The 23904-nt window shown below is 29.9% G+C and overlaps 1 protein-coding gene across 2 annotated transcripts in view; it reads right to left on the reverse strand.

The window, feature by feature from the left end:
* The window catches only part of LOC106874525 (syntaxin-binding protein 1), a 64542-nt gene that overhangs the window by 5595 nt on the left and 35043 nt on the right, over nt 1–23904 (reverse strand). The window contains exons 11-15 of one of the 2 annotated variants that reach the window (XM_052972670.1): nt 23363–23501; nt 23012–23121; nt 10637–10717; nt 2149–2262; nt 360–445 (exon numbers count right to left, since the gene is read on the reverse strand). In XM_052972670.1, coding sequence (XP_052828630.1) covers nt 360–445; nt 2149–2262; nt 10637–10717; nt 23012–23121; nt 23363–23501 — 530 coding nt within the window. The remainder of the gene's footprint in view (nt 1–359; nt 446–2148; nt 2263–10636; nt 10718–23011; nt 23122–23362; nt 23502–23904) is intronic. The other variant, XM_052972671.1, reaches the window with a different exon arrangement.

Raw genomic sequence — 23904 nt, forward strand, 5'->3', positions numbered from 1 at the left:
ATCTTTCCTTATCTGCTTCCCCTCTGGCTAAATAAACCTGTCGCCTAGCCTCCCTTCTGGCACATTGGTACAATTCCCTGCTACCACCGTTCTTCCAGTCCTTCCAAGCTTGTTTCTTTTGTCTAATAGCCCTGTCTACCTCCTTGTTCCACCACCACGTTACTCTGGGTTGGGAGGGGACCTTACACCACCCACAAATCTGGTCGGTGGCTTTCAACAGGTTGTCCCGCAGAAATAGTGTATTTATAATTTTATTTTAAATATAGCAGTAATGTCTATATAAAATGTGTTTTGAATTAAAGCTATATGCATAAATGCTCTCTAATTTGTAGAAGATAAATGTACAATTCAGAATTTACCTTATTGGTTGTTGACAACTTGGTCTTGGTCCTCCACCACTAAAGAATGGGAAATGTCGAGTATCTAGCTTATCTTCAACTGCTGCCTAAAATGATAAAAAACCTTGAAGATAACAAGCCACTCTATACATTAAAATATGCTTAAATGAAAGCAAAGTATGAATCCATTTTGCAGAATCAATTTTACTGACTTGAATAATATATATGATTTTTTTGACCAAATATGTTTCATTTGAAAAGAAAGCTACGATTCCAGTCAGATTCCTATTCCATTTTTATTACACTATTAATATTGAGTATATTGCATGGACACTGTTATGCCCTTCTTTGAACTCACTGTATATGTCACTTTATAACGTGGACAAGGTTATAACAATACAAATATAAATCAGAAACAACATGTAACAAACAATATCTCTTCTCAACGACGTCTACGACTGTCTTCACAAGTGCCTGCACACACCACACTGTCACTCACTGACAGTGGGCATGCACCTTTATACAGTTTAGGACAATTGACTTGCTATCCCACAGGTATCAGGATTTCACCACAGCATCTCCCCTTTCATTGGAAGTTAATGTTTTTCTTTTATTTATTATCTTTATTACCACCCCCACCCTTTTTTTTCAATTCCCCGGGAAGAAATTGGAATATTTTTTTCGTTTTGGGTCTACTTGTAAAAGTTCTGTTTGCATTCTTTTTCTAGTCACTGAACTTGTTGATTTGATTATTTCTTGAGGTATCAGGACATCAAAAATGTCACAAAGAAATTCCATTGGATCTTCATGTCTTATTCTTTCTTCCATAAACCTTTTTTTCAGTTGGTTTAGGTGTCTCTTGTGTTCCCATGTATGACCTTTTACTATGTACGTTATTTTTCCTAAACATTTACTTCTTCCCAACTTTCCTTTCTGTTTCTGTATATTTAAAAAAAAAACCTTGTCACTGATTTTGAAGTATTTCATCTTATTTTCGGTGTTTCTCTCCATTTTTTTCTTTTCTTCCTGGTAGTAATTTGTCAAACACTGACCTGACTTTCCTGGCAAACAGTTCAGCCAGTGGCATGTGAAAAATAATCAGCCTTTGAAATCACAGAGGCAAGTAGCTGAGTACCTTCCGAGCATTGGACCTGATGGAGGCAAAGTGGCTCGAATGTTGGGCCTCACGGAGGCGAGGTGGCTGAGTTCCTTTCAAGCGTTGGGCCTCATGGAGGCAAAGTGGCCGAGCTGTTGGGCCTCAATGGAGGCAAAGTAGCTAAATTCCTTTCAAGTGTTCGGCCTCGTGGAGAATTTATTAAAGAGGTGTTGTGTCTATGGAAAAAAAGTTTAAATGATAAAAAAAAAAAAAATCAAAATTCAAAATTGACTGACATCTGTTCTTAGAGAAAGAATTGCTTCTACTACATCTTTCATAGAAATTCTTTAATCTGATGATTATTTTCAGTGCAGAAAACAGTCAAATTTGTATCTGTGAAATAGGAAATTTTAATGCATCATATCAATAGTTTACATTTAGCTAGAGTCAGAGTCAGTACATTTTCATCAACTTCAAATTTAGCTTCCAACTCTGATTACACAATCCAATTTGCTCAGCAATGAAAAATTATGTCATTTGTAGGATTCTATCCACACAATCTCCCAGTCTGTTAAAACATACTCTTATCACCTTTCAACTGAGCTACTGGGATCTTGCTAAGTACTCTACATTGTAGGGTACTGTCAAAGGACAAAACTTCAGATACCCGTTTCTTACTAATGACATTATTAAAACCAAAAATACAAAGCATACCTCCATGATATCCTTTATATATGGTGTCCATCTCGACATTTGATAGGTATGATCAGCTGTTCTCTCTTTTCGGTTGTTAGTGTGGTAAGGCTGAGCAATCTTTCTTCGCCCTCCCTAAAAATAAAATATAAGATCCAGTTGATTAGCTTTCCTTGACTTGAGAGAAATAAGCAGTTTATGCTGCAGAAACCTGAAGATAGAAAAGGTCTACTGGGAATAGTGATAAGCCTAATAATCATTTTCATTAGTAAATTATATTAGTTTGTATAAATTTTCATTTATTATTTTTTAAATTCTCGTAATACAAGGAACTGGTATCATGTTTTAGTTGTACGTGCTACATTTTAAGGATATTCTGTTGACAATAAAGACAGGGTGGCAATAACTACAATAAAAATCAAATGATAATTTGATCATTTACTTGTATACCATACACCTCTACTAAACAAAGAGCTACTGATTCTTTTGAACATGTTATATTTAAATGTTGCAATGTTTTCTACTACACACCTTCAGTCTCTCAGACAGAATCATTGTGATTTTGGTCAGAAAATAATGCATTTTTAATCATATCTGACAATACAGATTAGTATTTTATACTGACATCTTAAATTTTAAATATAATCAATGACAACACCTTTGTTAACTAAATTTAGATAATATCTAAATCTATCAAATAGACTATTGTATATAACATAGGAAGGGAATAAAATTTAACACTAAGAGATTATATAACCAATCCCACCAGAAAACATAAATTTTAATAAAATATTTTTCATAAGTCTTACAACTGGAGTTGCTACTACTTGATGTCTTTGCTATCAAATTTTCAGTTCCAGCTAAAAAGCTTCACATTTATATAAGAAATAATTTTTCCTAAATAATTTTTTGATTTATAAAAGTTTTACAGCCTGCTCCTAGAACACAATATAGTTCATGGTAAATAGTTATGGAATCCAGTCAAATTTCTGAAATTGTACTTTTGAAATTGTTGCAAATGACACAGACTGAAGTATCAGTTTGTTATATAAAAAAAAATAAAAAATCCATAAATGTCTGATAAATATATAAAGAAACTTTTTAAAATAGAGTAAAAGAATTTTTAAAAAATAATAGTCTAAAAGTTATGTAAATTTTACTCCAGTGTTTTATAACAATGTGAACCAACAGATAATTTAAACATTGGTGTGTGTGCTACTTAAGCTCCTGCAATGTAAATGAGAATTTGGGTAGATCATAAAATCATCAGTTTGTACAGTTAACTAGAAACATTTCATTAATCTGTATACAACAGAATGTAATAGTTCATACTATATAAATGTTCATTCCTATAGTTACAGAGACTGAACTAACATAAGTATCATAAAATTTGCCAGGATATCTTAAATTGTTTTGAAGAGAGAAAAGTTAAAGGATTAAAATAGTCTATCACTTCAGGAAAGTGTAATAAAACTCTATGGTATTTCTATGTATTGCTGAATTATCTAAAACCTTCTGAATACATTATATAAATTATTCTCATGTTAATTAGGAAAGAAAATAATTAAATATGGGTTTGATATAAGCTGTGAATATTTTTTAGAAAACTTATATCAATAAAATATTTTACAACATAAATAAATTATTAAATGCTGCAGTTAACCTACATAAGATGCTAAATACTTGTCTATAAATAAATAAATCTAACAAAAACTCTGTAATTAGTCTTTGAGAGGCAGTAATGACTAAGTATGGCTAATATTTAATCCAATAGTAGTTTGTAGCTATTTTATAGTAATGGTGATATTACCAAAGTATATTTAAAATCTGTATCACTGTTAGATTGGTAGAACATTTGAAGCATGCAAAGCAACAACATATTTATGAAGAAAGATAAAATCAAAATAAAATGAATTATATCTATCATACACAGTGGAAGTAAAAAAAAAAAAGCTTAAAAGGAATATGATGAAAATAAAAATAAATTTAAAATTTAAAGTAAAAAAATTGTCCAGTAGTCTTTTTTTTTTTTTAGTAATGAAAAATGGCATGTCCAAACTAGCTACTTTATATATTGACAAAAGCATAAATCAGTTGGTAATAATCCAGTCATGCAATAACTTTTTTTTTCTTTTTGTAATGTGAGAAGTTTACTAGCTGATAACATAACTGCCTTCTAAATGGTAAAGTAGAAATGTTCTTTATTTCCATTGAAAACGATTTCAAGTGCTAAGGTAAGAACTACTTAGAAATTGAAATGAAAATCATGGAATATATTATAAACCTGTACAATATTCAGTTGGTGTGTGGCATTTATTTGAAAACATGACTGCAGGGTATCTTGACAGATTTTATTATTTTTTTTTTTTTCAAGTTAAGATAAAACTTCATTACTAACCAATCCTACTGGGGTCAATTGTTATTTAGACAATAATATTCTTGTATCATATTAGAGAAGCACAAAGCTTTAAAAAAATAAATAAAAGTAGTAGATACATGTTTAATATCTATCACATACACTTGATATTGAATTAAATTTTTCTTTTGGCTTCATTTCTCTAAAAGTTATCCTCTAAAAATATTTTGAGCAATCAGCAATGAATATCCTGACTAATACCAGAAATTATTATCATTGGAACTAGATTAAAATAATATAGCAAACTGACTTAATTTTTCTTTGTGAAATTTGTTTCATTTTCTTATTCATTATGACTAGGACATTATTAAAAGGCTTCATTTAGCACAGTGTTTCTCAATGTTCCACCTTAGGTTCCTACCTTAAGAACATCAGTTTTACACTAAATCATCCCACTTAGAAAATTGAAAATTAAGAAAGTTAAAAATTAAGAAATTAATAAGAAAACATTTTTATTTCAGCAAAACATACCCAACATAGAATTTGCATAATTTTCTTTTTTTATTATTTACAATTCTAGTGAACTGAAATTGTGTCTATTTCAATATAGTTGGAAATTATAAGAATCTATGGTTGTTAGACCAGAGTGAAAACATTTAGTTGTGTATAATTTTTAAAATTCTAATATAGAAATTAAGATTTTTGGAAAATATCAAATTCTTCACTGTGATGGGTAAAGTGAGAGAGTGTATTGAGAAACACTGCTTTGGCAAGTTCGATGGTTTTGGATAATGGCATGCAAAAAATAGTCAATATCATTTTAGGAAGAAAAAAAAAATATTGCATACAAGTAAAAATCCTTTTTAAGTCAAAAGAGAATATAAAAAGAAAAATGAAGGAGATATGAATTGGTTTTGTTGATGTGGAATAATTAACAGCTTCAAAATATGATTAAATCAATTTTCAAACAGGGAGCAACAAATATGATGATCGTGAAATATAAGTATTAAGGGACAAGAAATTTGACAAATAGTACATAAATGAATACCTTAAAAACTACATAAAGCCTTAAGTTCCAAATATCATCATTTTATGTCTATTTTTCCAAGCTGGCATGGACTGAATAAGTTTGCAAAATAATATCTTTCCATGTTTCTTGTAGCTATGATATCTATGAGTGCTACCATCATCTGCTCAGACTCAACTACTTGTAACCAGCGCTTTGGTTTATCTGTAACTCAGGTGCATTTTACCATCAGACTATATCATTTTTATATTATACACACCATCCACTTACAAGCCTGAACTTGTTGAGTTAGTACTCCTGCTCACAATCAATGTCTGATGTTTAGTAACTTTCTATATTCATGTACTCAACCCTTCCAGTAACATTTCACATGTAGCAAACTTGTTCCTCTGCAATTTCTGCAGAACTTGAACAATAATTACATCTGCTTAACTGCCATAGGTCACAATATATATCATGTTTTGTACCTTGTATTGGGAGAGAAAAGTTGTCATGAACTGACTGTAAAATATCTGCCATCTCTATCAAATCATAACCAACATGGAATCAGTAGCTTTCTTCTACCATGTTTAAGCGTTTAATATTTGATACTGATTTCATGTTTATTGTATTCATAAGTGCCATTAATGACATATCTTTTATAGTTGGTTGCTATTCAGTACTTAAAAAAAAGTTGAAGATGACAAAGATAACTGCAGTCATGTGATACCATAAGGTTTGCCTATCAGTTTCAAATTGTACACACCACAAATACAAAGATTTCAATCTAGAAAAAATTAAATGTCAAAGAAAATAAAAATCAACAAAACAAGACAAATTAAAAGGAGAATAAAAAAGCGTCTAAATGCAATTTTCATGACTCCAATTTAATGTCCAATACAATTTAAAAAAGCTAACATCAAATTAACAAAAAAAAAAAATTCTAGAATGGTGTTGACAGTCGTACCTGGATAAAAAAAAAATACATTCTCTATATGCATACATAGGATGTATACATTTACCTCTTTCTCACATGTACATAGAGACACATTTAAAAGCAAATCACAGAGGTTTATTGAAAGGGAATGACATTATCTGGGGTGACAACTGTGATAGCATCAACAACAGGAAATTAAGTTATCCAAGTTACTATAAATATTGCAAATAAAGAAAAATAGTATATTGATCTATACAGAGAATAAATTTGGGTCAAACTAAAGAAACAAAGAAAACATGAAAGAAAGAAAGAAAACATGAAATAAACAAAAAGGAAGAGATAATAAACTGAAGTTTGATGCAGTGTTAGAGCAGTAACCGTATTATATGTCAAGTAGTTTCCTATTTCCAACATTGCATTCAATCTATCATGTATGAGATTAATTCTACAAGAAATAATATTGACACTTTATCATTAAATTTACTTCTTGTGGTAAATATTTATGATGAATATCAGCCATCAAAAAAATATTAAAAAATTTCAAAAAGAATATATTTTTGTAGTTACTTGATTCTACTTAAGCATATACATAAGATGTATGTTTGAGTGTCAAAGTTAATGCTTTACAATGGAAGTGGAGGGGATCAGATAGTTCAACCAGTAATGAAATTTAAAACAATAGTAAATTTTATTTGAAAGTAATAACTTTAAAATAAAAGTTAATCAGACTACATTAGCTTCACTGATGCCAAACCAGGAAAATTATTCACATAACTAATATTAGGTTTTGGTAGATATATTAAAAAATTGGGAAAATTGGAAAAAAATAGCCAAAGTTAAAGATCAGTTATCTTAAAATATACAAAACCTATATGCTTTTAAATATAGCCTCTTAACTCTTTCATATTTAAGTAACTTAATAAGCTCATATATAAAACTACCATTAAGTAAGAAAATTGACCTGTATGTGCATGTGTGAGTGTGTGTACACCCGAGACAGAACAAATGAAAGAAATTTAAATATATGAAGAAGAAAGAATTGTGATTTGTTTTAATCAGTAATAACAGTTGCAACCAGATTTTACTCTAACTGTATCCTCAAATCTTGAAAAGGAAATACAATTTAAAAGAAAAAAAAAAAGACAAAAAGAGGGGTGAGTTGTCATGGTTGAAATGTATCTTGTCATGGGTTTGACTGACATGGCTAAACATAAGGCTAAAAAAAGAAAACAACTCTGAAATTATGAATAATAAAAGGCAAAGTTGACTCCTGGTAAGATTTGAACTCCACAATGTAACTACATCCTGAAAATTTAATGAGTCTGGCACTCATGTATTGTTTCTACCACCCAATAATAATAATTTTCAATATAGACACAACACCACAAATTTGGAAGAGGGCACATTTGGTCAAACTGACACAAGTACTTGACTGGTACATATTTTATTGACCAAGAAAGATGAAAGATAAAGTTGATCTCAAAAGATTTGAACAAAGAAACCAAACTAAATATCACAAGTCATTTAATCCATCACTCTACTGGTATCATATTTCAAATAAAACATAGTTAAAGACTAAATATATTCTATTACAAATGACATACTTGCTGAAAGTAATATTTATAATTGAGTTTTCATTGAAATAAACTGGAATATGCCCCTGCCCCCAAACAATAAAACAATTTCCTTAATAAAAAAGCTTAGCAAATATATATTTTGAACTGGTAAATCTTCATCTGCACTGTTTATTGTCTTACTTATTAATAATGGTAATCCATCCCAGGTAAAGAGTAAGCCTCTAACTGGTCTATCAATTCATTGAAATAACAACTAAATCTTATCCAAATCAAATTATAAAGAGCACATTGGATAATATATTCCTAGATACACTTTGTTTAAAAATCAAAATACAAGAATGGTCATAACTGAGATGTCTAATTATAGATTTGTCTGCTCTACAATGCCTGGGGGTATACAATAGCATATGCAATCAATTAAAGGCTAACCTAGGAATACAAATAAAAATTATTTCAAAAGAAAATATAGGAATTCAAGCTGAAGTTGAAGAGGAACTGCAACTATAATACTTTTAAAAACTCATAAAATTAATCATTTTGCTCTTTTAAGTTTTCATAAAATAGCTCAATAGAAGAAAGAGTAAGATTCTTGTGTTTTGATGTGTTCAATTCAGATTTAGTTGCATGCTTACAATCATAAATGTTATTAGAAAATATAAAAATGTTCAAAGTTGCCTTATTTGTCATCCAGCTATATCAGCAGAGAAACATCTAAAGGATGTGAAAATACAAAGTTATGATGTTCAAGGGGATGTAGGTTTTTATCTTTCCATAGTTTATATAATTTTTCAATAGTACATTTTTATAGCAGCTTATAGAAACAAATGAAAAAAAAAATGAAAGCAAGATACTTGAGGAAATTTCAAAACAATCTTAAGTGTTTGCTTGCCAGTCATTCCAGATTTGAAATGGAATTTATAAACAGATTATCTTTGGGATAAACTGATAAAGGAACTTTTTCCAACAGCAATCAGAAGTTTACCTGAAAATCAAAATATTTTTACTATTTCATTAAAAAATAGCAAATCATAATGTCAAATGGTAAGAGTAATTTTTTTTTTGTGTATATGTACATGTTTTGTTTTTAAAGTGTTTTGGGGGTTGCATCAGTCAATTTCATCCCAAACATGCAAAACTTAATTCTTTGATCAGACAAATGGGCTGAAGGAAAGACTCACTTGAAGCAAAAATTTACAAATCAGTATGGATTCAAAACCAATATTTGATTTAAGAAATCAATAATAGTAATGCAATATTCAATATTTTTTTCATAAAGATCTGATGAAATCTCTCTGATTGTTGACAAGATAAACTGGAATAAAAAGAACCAGAATATATTGTATTAATTAAAGGGGAAAAAATTGAATTCAACTCAAGGAAATATTTAAATATTCAATGAAACAAAATTTGTTTTACTACTTCATAAAAGTAGAAACTCTGAAGTAGAGTAGACTTTTAAAAGTTGAACTTTTAAAAGTAAATATTTGGTTAAAGAGTGAATATTCAATTCAGTGTTGAATTAATACAGCTTCCACTTCTGGTTGTTGACAAGATGAAGCATGATATCCTAAGGCTTAAATATCAAATTATGATAGGGAACAATAAAACAAAATTGAAAACATCACTTTCATGTATATAGCTGAAGGAGTAGTTTTCTGGACATTTAATTGGAAATGTTAAATTGGTAAACAAATATTCATGAAATAGTTCATTTTCATTAGAAGTAACTAAAAGAACAGCAGTCAACACACATAATCAGCTTACAATCAATGGAAACAGTTTAAATAGATAATCAGCCCCAGAAAAGGAAAAGATATACCCTAAATTTACATATACTTCACAAGCATCCACATACTATACATGATTCTTACTCAGGTTAGAAACGAACTTGAAAAGACAGCCCAATTAAGAAAAAAAAAAAAAGAAAGAAATTATGAACATTTGAACATTTCAGTAATAGCATAACCTTTCACCATGGTAAAACAGTTAGAAGGAAAATGCACATAACGCACTTTAAAAATACAATTTCTTAGAGCACTACTGCTATATTGACTAAAAGTATGTTTACAAAATGCCAAATCATAAAATTAAGAATAATTCTCAATAGAAATAAAGTTAATATTATTTTTCTATCTAAAAAAAATATTGTATAGTTTATATTTTTATCCTCAATATTCTAGCATAGTATAAAAAAATAGGCAGAAAGCAAAATGAGATGGTGTCATATGAATACATAGTTGTTTCAAAAGATTAGGAAAAGGGAACATTTTGTACAGGTCTTCCGCTACACATACTTAAGACTTAAAATGCAATGCACAGAAATAAAAATACACAAATATAATTGGTATCATAAAATCCTGAAGTTTAAATAAAAGCTGTAGCATGAAGATGTGGCCCAATAGAAGAATTAAGTAGCACAAAAATGACATTGGCACAAAAAAAGAAGCACAAATATCACACACTTTTTAATTGATGACATTTATAGATAAGTTTCCATCTTGGCTGCTGATGCTATCCCAGCATGCCCCAGCATTTTGTTCAGTTTGAGGACAAGGAAGAGCGGTAAGAAAATCCAGCCACTAAGAAAGTGATAAAACGACAGCAATGCCAGGAATAGAAAACTTGAGCCTCACCTGCTGGCATGGTGTATTGGATTGGAAAGTTCCATAGCTAGAGACTTCTTGTAAAATGTTGGTATAATTTTTTACCAGACCCTGTTGTATTGCATGCAAAGAACAGAGACACTAGATGAAGCACTGTCAGAAATATGGACAATCAGAATGCAATACTTAATATATATGGATCCGACAGAGACACACATATACACAGATGGAGTGACAGCAAGCTGAATATTTGGTGGTGCCAACAATAAATAAAAGATAGCAAATAAATAATGATTCAATAGTTAGCAAGAAGCAAAGTTTGAGCTAGAATATTGATTTCATAACTAAGAGGTACAGTATATATTTAGTAGATCACTAAACAAAGTTCATACAAAGGCACAGTGTCACAAGACTGATATCTTAAACCAATAAACAAATATAAAATGTTTAAACCTGTACTAAAATGAGAATGTTAACACATTTTAAAATTAATTCTATAGCAATTTATAGTATCTGAATTTTGTAAGTGATAATTAGGAAAATAGTTAGCATGTGTGTATGTGTATATAATTTAGGCTTGTCCACTGGCCTGTTATTCTGGCATTTACAAGGCATGCAGCTGCTTCTTCAGACAAGTCCAAATGGGTAGAAAGACACATATCATCAATACAGTGGCAGAAGTAGGACAGAAAATGTGCAAAGATAATAAAAACAACACAAATAAAATGCAAATGGGCGCCCAAGAAGAAAAGAGAGGCAGGAGAAGGGAATGATTCAAGATGTGTACATAAACATGCATACATGCACACACATTCACAGGCTAACATATTCACATACACATAAACACCAGTTAATCTCTCTTTATCTGTTCAGAGATCATTGGTATAGCAGGATAATTATAAGGCCTGGAAACATTATTATTATTATTAAGGCAATAAGTTGGCAGAATTGTCAGCACATCAGACAAAATGCTTAGTGGCATTTCTTCCAGCTTTATGTTCTGAGTTCAAATGCTGCCAAAGTTGACTTTGCCTTTTATCCTCTCAGGATTAATAAAATAAGTACCAGTCAAGCATTGGGATTGATATAATTGGCTACCCTCCCCCACCCATAATTTCAGGCCTTGTGCCTATATTACAAAGAATTATTATTATCATCATTACTATTAAAGTGGTCATTAGCACATCAGACAAAATGCTTAGCATTTCTTGTAACTTTTTACATGCTGAGTTCAAATGCAGCTGAGGTCAATGTTGTTTCTTATTCTTTCAGGGTAGATAAAATAAGCTACCAGTCAAGTACTGGGCTGATGTAATCGACTACCTACTCTCCCTAAAAATTGCTGGCCTTGTGCCAAAAATTTAAAACAATTATTATAATTATTATTATTTTACTTTCATTATTATTCAGTCAGGATCATTAGCGCATCAAACAGAATGCTTTGCTGTATTTGTTCCAACTTTCTTTGTTCTTAGTTTAAATTTTGGCAAGGACAACTTCGGCTTTCATCCTTTCAAAAGGTAGCAATCCAAGATGGTGGATTGGCAGAACTCTAAGAATATCAGACCAGGATGATGATGATGATGATGCTGCTGCTGCTTTGGGGAATTTGTTCTGGTTCTTTATGTTCTGAGTTCAAATTCGGACATGAACTACTTGGATGGTAAATTTAACTTATCACCCAATTTAACACCTCCATCACTACTACCTGACACCTTGGGTGCTTTTAGTGGAGTTGACTGTCACAAGCATTTGGGCCAGGTTTCCAATTTGAGGATGCCTTCCTCCCTTCCTTCCACTAGTGTTGAAGGTTCTATAACGAGTCATGAACACTGCCTTCTCTCCCGACTAAAAGATTAAAAACAAAAGCTTCTTTTGGGTCAGTAAAATAAAGTACTAGTCATGTACTGGGAATTAATATAATTAACCAATTCTGCCCCTCAAAATTGTTGGCCTTGTACCTAAATTAGAAATTATTATTCTCATTATTGTAACTACCAATGTCTCATTTGGCAATGACTACCACAGCTGTTTATTATCAGTGTCCCTTCCAACTGATTTATGATTTTATTTGTTTTTACCTTTAGATGATCCAAGACCTTTGCTTGGCTATCTCTGACTGGCAACCCCTTTCATTCTGTTGTTTCAACAATCTATGAACAGATAATAAGAGGCAGACAAGTGTCTGTATATGAGATTGTGTATGTAGATTTGTTGAATCATTCCCTTTTCCCCTCTCTCCTTCCACAACTTGTATACATTTTTTCTGCACACTATTTCTACCATAGCAGTGATGAGGCAATGTCTCTTCACTAGTTCAGACTTAAGAAAGCAGCTGCATACCATGGAGAAATTTTAGAGTAACAGCCACTAGACTGCCCTAAATAAAACTACTGCACTCTGTGTATTTATTGAGTACAAACATATGCACACACACACACCCACACACAGATTTCTTCATGAAGATCATTGAAAATATTAATTCAAACAAGAATGTAGATGATCTTCATAAAAATATATATTTAAGTAATTTACAACTCAACTATATTAAAAACTGTTTTGAAGAAGTAAAATGTAATTTTTTTATTTTTTGAGACCTCAATGTAGAAAGCTAAAAAGAATATCTATATGTATATATATATCTATATATATATATATATATATATATTGAAATAATTTTTAAAATTCAGATCATGTGCATTGCATGTGCATTTATTTGCCTAGGAGATTTTGTGTCAGCAGCTTTATAAGAGTATATCTAAAAAGCGTTTGGGTAAAAGTGGTGAGAACTACAAAATTTAACTTGAGGAAATGGATTACAGCAGGTGAAATGTTTAAAATTCAGTCTCTTATGACATTTGGATTTGTAAGTGTGCAAAACAACGAAAGGAAAAAAAAAAATAATAAAGCATGTATTATGACATTTTTACAAAGAATTACTAACAAGTAAAAATGAAAACCCCAACAAAAATCTGTTAGCTTCAAAGTCATAAAGAAACGAATTCGACTGCATGAAAGTATTTAGACCTTTTTTTTTTTTTTTTGGTAAATTTTGGCTTTTATTTATATTAAATGCAACAATGACTAATACTTATGAAGTACAATTCAGTTTTGTTTCACAGCTTCAAATTTAATGAACAAAAAAAAAATCAAAAAAATTAAAAAATAGAAAAAAATAATGACACCATTTATAAAATTAAAACAAAAAAGCTGATAATGAAACTTGAATTTTGCTTTTATAAAATCTGTGGGTGCTGATTAACTTATTCCATAATTTCCATAACGAAAATTATCACCCATTCAACTTGCATATAATTATTTAAATATAATTTTTTAATGCATGGGATTTTGAGAAAAGTAGAATACAATATTGTAATATTCAAACCTTCCTCAAGGGCATTAGGGTCATAAATAGAATAATTCTTATTGGAAATCAAAGCTAAGTAATAAATTTGATTCTCCAAGAACATATTGTTTCCCCATAATACTCATAATATAAATACCTAAATAATAATTAGAATTCTGTAGAATATTTAGCCAACATATATACAGAATACATATAATTATTTAAAGAAAATCAATTTTCCTAGCTCAAACTCTGCTACAAGCATTGGGAAAAGCTGAAGATAAGAGCCACAGCTTCAAACTACCTTACTCAACAAGGAAATATCAAATAAGTAATGTTACAATTTACTTTGATAGTAGGGTTTATGCAAGTTTTTGGGTAAAATAATGACAATTATTAACAAGTAAATAAATGCGTAATTACAATTTTAAGTACCTTTCAGTCTATAGAAAATCCTTAGCTTTGACTATTTAGACATACAACTATCAGATTCTGATTAAAGATTAAAAGTAACTCTATTGTGATATTTCTTTGTTTTAAGTTATATTTCAGCTAAAAATGTTTAAGACTGACTCTCAAAGTGGTTGGCATTAGGAAGGGCATCCAGCTGTAGAAACTTTCCCAGATCAGATTGAGCCTGGTGTAGCCTTCTGGCTCACCAGTCCTCTGTCAAACCGTCCAACCCATGCCAGCATGGAAAGCGGACGTTAAACAACGACGATGATGATGATTACGATGATGATGATGATGAAAACATGCACCTTAAAAATGGTAATTCACTCTACTAACTATTCCTTAAGAAAAACAACTGCCATTTTAATGCAAACCAATGATGGTGGAAATAGGCTACTTTCTTGTGTCTACATAGATTTAGTTCTGCATTTTTCTTAATATTTAATAATAATAAAAATAAAAAAAAAAGAACAATTTTGTTTTTGTGTTTGTTTTGAAATATTCTTGATACAAAATCCTGTATTAAAACAAATGTTATTGTATATGTTTTGGGGTATTTTTGGGAAGAGTGCTTCAGTTTGCTAATAAAAACACATGAGCTGTTTCTACTTCACTTCTTTTATCATTATCATTGTTAGTCAACTTATTAACAATTAATTAATCAATTACTTGACTAATCATTTGCTGAATTATTCAATTATGGTTTGTCAGAGCCCATTCATCACCACTGCTTCAGGTCTGTTATGATGTATGCAAACACAACATATCCAGTCAAGATACATCATGACAGACATATAGCAACAAGAGCACATCATTGATGAGGATATGAATGCTAAGGACTTGACTGACAAATAGACAAATTGACTAACTGGTAGAAACAATTAATTAATCAGTTAATTGGTTTAACTGTTCACTAATAATAATAAAGAAGTAAAACAAAACTAGAGCACGTTTTTATTTGCAAAATGACCTTCCCAAGATACAAGAACTTCAATTTATATTCCTTACAATAAATATCTATAATAATTATAGAATATAATTGAAATGATAAAATTATCCAAAATGAAATAAAATAAAAACCTGAAACTTATTTTCAAATGCTCCAATTAATTATTTTTTTTCCTTAAAAATTATCAATGTTATATAACAGAACTAGTTATATTTCAAGAAGTATTATTTTCACACATAGGATACTAGTTAGCAAACATCCCAAAACAATATCCATCTTTTCAACATTAGCTGTTGTTCAGCCTCAGGTCATCAAACTGAACAAACCTATGAAGAAAATCGTTCCTGTTGAGATTGCTCAGTCCTTGTTTTCAAGTATATGTCCAGGTTTAAATTATCCTGGATTCACTTCTTTCCTTTGTAAGAAAGTACTCTGAAGGAGAATGACTGCTCTCTCTAGCAAACAAAGTGACCATACAGAGGATCTCATCTTTAATTCCTTCAATTTTTGTATGTTACACACACACACACACACACACACACACACACACACACACACACACACACACACACACACACACACACACACACACACACACACACACACATACAATGTATTGCACATATCCATCCCATGTTTGTATTTTTCTTTTCCTCTTAGGTTATGTATATAAAGATTTCAGTAAATTTTTTATAGGTTTCATTTTGTATGTTACAAAACAAGACAAATTCTAAGCAGAGCCTTTAAATAGGAAATTAAACTTGGGGCAAGAAACAAACTTGTAACAGTTCTTGGAGAAAAAAAGTTTAGAATATTTTTTTTCCTTTTTGCTATGATTTTGAGAATATATATTCCACTTTCATAATATATTAGATAATCCATATTTTATCACAGCACACAATAATTATAATTTATAAAACAACTGATTAATGATAAAATGATCATATTAAAATGAAATTAATTGATGCTCCAATAATCAGGACTCTACATTTACTAAATGTCTGAAGAATATAGATGAAGGCTTTTTAAAGATTTGACAAGTTTTGTATAAGACTTCAGCATATATTCATAAATTAGACAACCTTTACAAATGTATGTTGTATAATATTTTAGAAGTGAATTTGAGGGGTGTTTTTCAATAGCATATAGGTTAAATGAGTATCTAAAAACAGTGGGCATATAGTTATCAAAAAACTACTTTAACTGTTTAGCCATCAACACATTTTTATCAATACTAGTATAGCTCCTATATCTAAAATAATCATAATACAATCTTTAAAACACAAAAGCTGTATTAAAGATGTTTTACTTAACTTTACCAATTCCAAGTCTTAGCTTGGTTTAAAACTACAATCTTAATCAATGCAGTAAAGACACTTTTTCACTAAGTTGCTATATCTCTTATGTCTATAAGTGAATTTCTCTATCTAAATATATTACTTGTTACTTGGAGTGACTTAGACAATATTACATTTTTCTCTTCAAGTTACTGGTGAATAACGGCTAAAGCCTGTCCTTCAGTAGTTCAATTTGAGGAAAATTTGAATATACATGTCTGCTCAATTTAAGCAATGGGATTAGTATGTGAAGACAACTTGAACTAAACAAAATATTTAAATTTTATCTCAAATGAAACTTTTTAAAATAACACTGAGAATAATATCCCTATGTTCCAAAATCTCAATATCAAATGACATAAAATAAGAGAGTTGCTAGATTCAAGAAATTATCTCAATCCAAATTTAGAGAATATGACTTACTATGATTGAAAGTTTCTAAAACAATACACACACACACTTATAGAGCCTTCTTAAACACATAATCTACCACAAATTATCACAAACACTAATTACAAATCCATGTTACTTAAACCAAGAACACTGTATATCTTCATTCTCAAGGTTTCAGAGTGGGAACATTCCCTTTTATTGACACTCCAAATTACTTTAATATGGTTGATTTAAATCATCAAACAAGATTCTTTTTATTGAATATAATTAAAGCATAAAGTTTGACCAGTCCTTGATTATTACAATATGTCTTAAGATCTGAATACTCCATATCAAATCTTTGTATGTTTTCCTGACATGCTCAGAATCATTTACTGACTTCTTTGTGGAATGTCACAAAGTTTACCATTTAGCTAGTTGACTGTTGTGCATATGTTGATTAAATCAATATGATTTTGATATTCTGCAAGAGAAAAGTTTCATTTTGTTGAATTATTCCCAGTATCTAAATTTGTCAGTCCCAGAATCTAAATGTTGCTCCATTTAAGATTAAGAGATGAATATATATACCAGCTTTATGACGTAATATAATTTGATTTATTTCAACTTTCAAAAAGTACTCATTTAAACTTCCTCAATTCAATTCAAATCCATGCTAATCATACATATATTACCAGACTTTTGAGGGTTTTTTTTTTCTCACTCTCTCTCTTCAAAGCATTATATTTCTTCTGTAATAAGGTTTCGCTTTTGGCAGGATATCCATTAATTTTACAATCAGATGAGTCAAAACTTTTGTGTAGTTCCAATATTTTTTATTTTCAGGTTGGTTTTAGCCATTTTGACAGTGTCACTCATACACTGGACTTCCTGTCCAAATTCTTACGAAGGCTACATAAACAATGGGCTTTGCGGAATTCCTTATTATTCATTAACAGTAGGGTTTTTTATATTTTTTACTTTTTAGCCATTGGTCTTAAGGTAGTTATAGTTGCATTAATGTTGTGAAATAAACAGAAACTTTTAACCATTTCCTGAGGAATCTATTTGAATTTTTGTTCATTCTCTCTAATTTTGTCTATGGAAATTGTAAAAGACTAAAGATGATGCTGTAAATATCAACTCCTAAAATTACCAGCCAAATCACAACCTTCAAATGCAATGAGGCTCTCTCTTAGTTCTATTTCAGAATCATGTAACATTAAAACTAAATAGTTCATGAAAAAGTATATTCACACAGCAAGGAATGTATGTGCACAACACATACAAGGGAAATGAAAATATATTAGAAGAGTAAAAAGTAAACAAGTATTTCAAAATCCTGATTGGTAATACTTGAGATAATATAAGTGAATCATTAGTTATGTAGACCAAAGATAGCTGAAAATCCAAGTATTTTAAAATTTTATTTAATTATTTTTTTGCTATTAAAAACATTGAAGAAATAGTCACAAAGTAACTTCAGAATATAGAAACAAAAAAAGATAATAGCAATTTTTGAGGACAGTGAGAGTAAAGACTATATAGATCTTCAATATTAGCAGGAAAATGTAACAAATTAGATTATTTAGTAAACAATGTTGTTGAGGCTGCATTAGATAAATATTACCATAACCTCCTCCATACACCATAGTAGAATTTTTCAACCTATTTTTAAAAAGTAACTCTAATTACATGGCAAGAAAAAGTTTTCTCAGATGATAGCAACTAACAAAACTTCATGTTAGAAATATTTTATATTTTTAAAGCTATTAAAGACTTGACTGCCACTAGTAATCACCTTATTACCACCAATAAACACCTTACTACCTCTAAATAATCAACATTTAGTCTTTAAAACTAATAAGCAAACATACATTTTCTCTTTACTACGATCTGTTTCGATCACATTTAAGGTGATCTTTACAGCATGGCTACTATCAGTGTTTTAACACAAGAGTAGAACAACGAAAATAGTTTTTTAAAATTTATATACATATTTTCTGTGTAGAAACAAGATACTGACTTTTCTATATTGATTTAATTCTAAAATACTTGGTGAAAATATGCATTTACAAAAACATTTTTTTAATTATTATAAACAAAGTTTGTTTATTAATATTAATTCTATTTGAAATTTAATTCTGGTATCCTACTTTTCATTATATTAATTCAAATGTATGAGAAGATTACATACTTCTTGATAACAAGTCGCCATCCATTTGAAAAGGTAAAGTTTGATCTGAAAATTTTCTGAAACAGTTCAGTATTCTTTCCATGTCAAGATATTGTTAATACTTTCAAAAAGAAACTTTACAATTGGAAAATTATCTAAAAGAAATGTTCCTAGTGATAATCTAATTACACAAAATATTCAACTTTCTTTCCCTCTCCCATCCAACCTATCATCTACTTTCATACATCAGCAAGAACTTGTTATTAGAATGCATACAGGCATATTTTTAATGGTCTTCATTCAGATAAAACTGATACATCACACTGGCATATCAGAAATATCGTAAGACTGGAACATGTAATTAAACAAATCTAGCAATAACAGCAAAACAACACTCAAAATTGAAAAAGAAAATAGTCAAGAAATAAATAAATAAATAAATAAAGCAAGAGTTTTTAATTTCGAAAGGGTTAGATTGAACAAAATGTATTCTCTCTGAAGATCATGTTCCTGAAAAGTGAATGTGTGTATGTATGGATGGCCACGCAGTAAAAATTAGTATTCATTGACAAAACAGTTAACTATTAATCTTTTTCCAAAGGCAGACAGAGTGAGTGTGAGCTTGTGCATGTATGTATGGAGCATGTGTGAGTAAATGATGTATTTGTGTATTATGTTCAGAGTTGACATGTAATTCAAGAAACTCTCCAAAATCTATCCAGTCAGCAACCATAGACATACTAACTCTAACCAATTTGACATATGATCAAATATATCTCTGTCAGAATATAGAAATAGGCTAATAGTAACAATTTTTTGAGAGCAAAAGATATTGTAAGAAAGACTGGTCCATTGCTTTAAAACCTAAAAATTATGCTTATAAATGCTACATTCATTAATTGTAATCAAGTTAATGATTTTCTTCCCAATACACAAATGATACCTTTTGAAATGGAATTATTCTTGCAAAACACAGTTGATTCAATGTAGTATAGAAAAAATTCTTTAAATAGAAATAACAAGTTCAGATAATCATTCAAGGATATGAAGGTTTAAAATAATCAGAAATTTATATAGGCTAAATTCTAGAGGAATTTAACCATAAACAATACTGTGTTGACAAAGCTCTCACTGGCTCACACTAACTCTGGTAAGCCTTAAGACTTAATTCTGAATCCCATAAACTTCATTCCAAATATCAACGACCTACTTGCTGTCATGTCCAATAATGCCCATTCCTACACAGATGACACTACTTGTCATTCTTTATCCTTCCCTGCTCAAGCATCGTTTACATGCAACACCTCACACCAAAGTATTACTACATGAAAGAAATCTTGAAAACATTTTCCAATGGAATCAAGCCAATCTTGTCCCTTTGAACAGCAAAAGGGCATTGTTGCTATGAAAACAAAAGAAAAAACATTTTTGCACATCACTCTCCTTAAGCAAGAGCAGCATGCATCTAGAACCCTTGTAACTGCTCTAGATTATTGAGGATAACTGATGGTGAATGTATATCCTGACAAAACTAGTTACTAAGCTCTCAACAATTACTAAGCTTTTACAAAGCTCAAGTGAACCCTACAATGGAGTACTGCTCCCATCTGAAGTGATGCTACTGCTGCTATCACAGACATCTTATGCTGCATTCAGATAATGGGCACTGAACTGATTGCATTAAGCCATTTATAGATATATTTGTCTCTGGCCTACAAATACATTGTTTCTTCTCCCTGAATTTCTGTCACTATGACATTGGCCTCTCCTCCTTCAAGGAACAGAGGTCAATGTCATAGTGACAGAAATCTTGAATATTTTCAAGATCCTTAAAGACCCTTAGAAGCCTAGCTACTCTTACCATACAATTTTTTAGAACTGAAAATAAAAGGCATCAATTTCTCTTATATTTTATTAATAACTGATTTACTCTTTTCTGAATCACATTTGTATAAGAACAAGGTAATCTATTTCTTCACAAACAACCCCACTTTTTTAATCCAACCCAAACTAACATAGAAAGAATTAAGACAATGATGAAGGTGATGTGACATTAAGTGTATTTGGGATGCTGAAAGTTCATACGAATTTAACCTACAAACCATTTACAATCAAGAAAGGAAAAAATGTGAACACTTTAAAAGTGGTTCATTTTGTAACTTCCAATATTTGCTATGTCCCCATGGCTTTAGGTATGGCTCTGAGATAACAAAAATTATATCCAAATATCTAATACATGAATAAGCAAAGACCTTAAAATGTCAGATTTTCAACAAAGAATTATTATTTTGTAAAAATGTGAAGAAAAAAATAACTGAATATGAAGTTTGTCATGTGTAAAATATATTAAGCTTTTGCTTTCTAAAAGAGATAATTGTTAAGTCGAGAAAATCCTTTTGTCAAGGACATGACACCCTCTCTAATACTGGTGCCACATGAAAACTGTACCCAGTACACTCTGTAAAGTGGTTGCTGTTAGGAAGGGTTTTTAGACAAAGAAACCATGCCAAGGAAGGGATGGTCTGGATAAGAATTGACTCAAATAGTAACAACCCATCAAACCCATGCCAGTAAGGTAAGCAGACATAAAATGACGATGATGATGATGATGATGATGATGATGATAAAAATTTTCAAATGTATGAAGAGAGCAGTTGATAAAATAAAAAACATTCCCAAAATTTTCAGCAGACCACTTTCAGAAATAAAATACATATCTTGACATATTTTAACCTGAGAATATAAACCATACATTTAGTTTGCATAATTATTACCCTTGTTATGAAAGTACTGGAAATCCATAAAAATAAATAAAATTCACAAACAAGACCAACTACATTAAGAGACCAAGCATAGAAGAAAATAAGGAAAAAGAAAATTTTCTTCAAACAAATTGAATTAAAACTATAATTGTTGTAAATTATGAGTGATGTACATTATATAGATGAAAAGAAGCAGAGAGGAATGGAAAAAAAATATTCAAATTTGGAAAATATTAAGAAAAGCTATCTGAGAATGAAAATTATATATACATAGTGAGTAAATAAAAGTTTTAACTAATTTAAGAAAATATACAAACAAAAAAGCATTTTGATAGTTTCAATAAATTCACAGCTCAGTTTTGGGAATGCAAGTTTATAAACTGCTAAAAGAAAGGAAAAATTAATAAATTTTGCCAAGAGAGTTATAAATACATCTTCCATTAAGTTTTCTATATTTCAGTATATAAGAAAAAAGTTATAATTTTTCTTGTATGAGACAATATATTAAATGACTAAAGCTCCACGAAGCAGCAGTTCAAATTAAAAAGTAATCAAATATTCATCAACTGATAGAAATAAAATTTGTTTAAAAAAAAATCTTTAAAAAAATATTTGTTTGAAATAAAAGTGATAGCAAGAACTGTTAACTGAAAATATGTTGAATGTACATGGTCCAGGTGGTTTTTATTAAATTCAAAGATTTTCATGATGGTGACAGGAGTGGTGTGAATGCATGGCAATTATAAAATGCATGCAGTTTATATAATAATGATGCTTTTCTACAAATAGGCATAATTGGTGAGTGTTAATTGTGACATGAGAAAAATGCAATCTCATAGATAGAATTCAGGAATTTAAGAGATTAAAAAAAAAAAATCATTAAAAAAAAAGATTTCCAAAATAAAATTTAAAATATATTTGAAACTGAAAAAGTAGTCAGTATAGGCAATGAAAGGTAAATTATATACAAAATATAGTGCACTAAATAATGGTTAAATAAACCTACTCACATCTTGAATAATTGGAACCCCAAGGTGTTGCATATCATTTATAATCCATTTTTCTTCAGCTGGGATATGTGCATGTTGAACAAGTTTGGCTAAATTCTCTTCAGAAATACCTGAAATATTTAGGTTTTGTTGTTAGTGATGGATGTTTTTCTTATAGAAATATATTAATTGAAATAAAATAAATATGGAAGAAAGAAAATGACAGCAAAATTATTTATTATTAACATTTTCTGAAAATTATCATCATGCCTTAAATCTTTTGTTAAAATGCATTTCACTTAAGAGTCAAAATGAATTTTCCCTCATAAAATGAATTTTTAATGAATTTTAAATAAAAGAAAGAATAAGTACCGCCTTTATGAATTATATATAGAAGAATTATTCTAATCTTATCATAAGCTGTTATTTTTTGGTCTAACAAAATTGGTACAATGTTCCTCATGTGGTCCTTGATTTTCTCTCCATCAGCATCTGTTCCCATTGCAAGATCCTGTAGTAAATATATATAAGAAAAATTTCACTAAAGTCACTCACTATGATAATAAATTTAATGTTAAATTCAAATTACGACAAATGTAAATAAACAAACAAAGTTTGCTTTTAGAAGTGTTGAGATGTGTTAGAAAGTTAAAGAAGTGATTTTTTAAATTCTCAATCGCAGAATAATGCTAATAATATAGCCTGAACAGGATAAACTATCCCTATTTTGCAGAGAAAAGTGTAGGTGGTTAGCTGTGGACACGAACTTACATCCCTGTGATTATGCGTCACAATGCTTTGACCGATTAAGCTAAACTACCCACTACAAATTCCTCTGCAAATTAAGATATATAAATCTTGCTTTATGAGACGCTCTCATATGTTAAATTCAAATTGCGACAAACGTAAATAAA

This window comes from Octopus bimaculoides, chromosome 1, assembly GCF_001194135.2.
Source record: "Octopus bimaculoides isolate UCB-OBI-ISO-001 chromosome 1, ASM119413v2, whole genome shotgun sequence".
Lineage (NCBI taxonomy): Eukaryota > Metazoa > Mollusca > Cephalopoda > Octopoda > Octopodidae > Octopus > Octopus bimaculoides.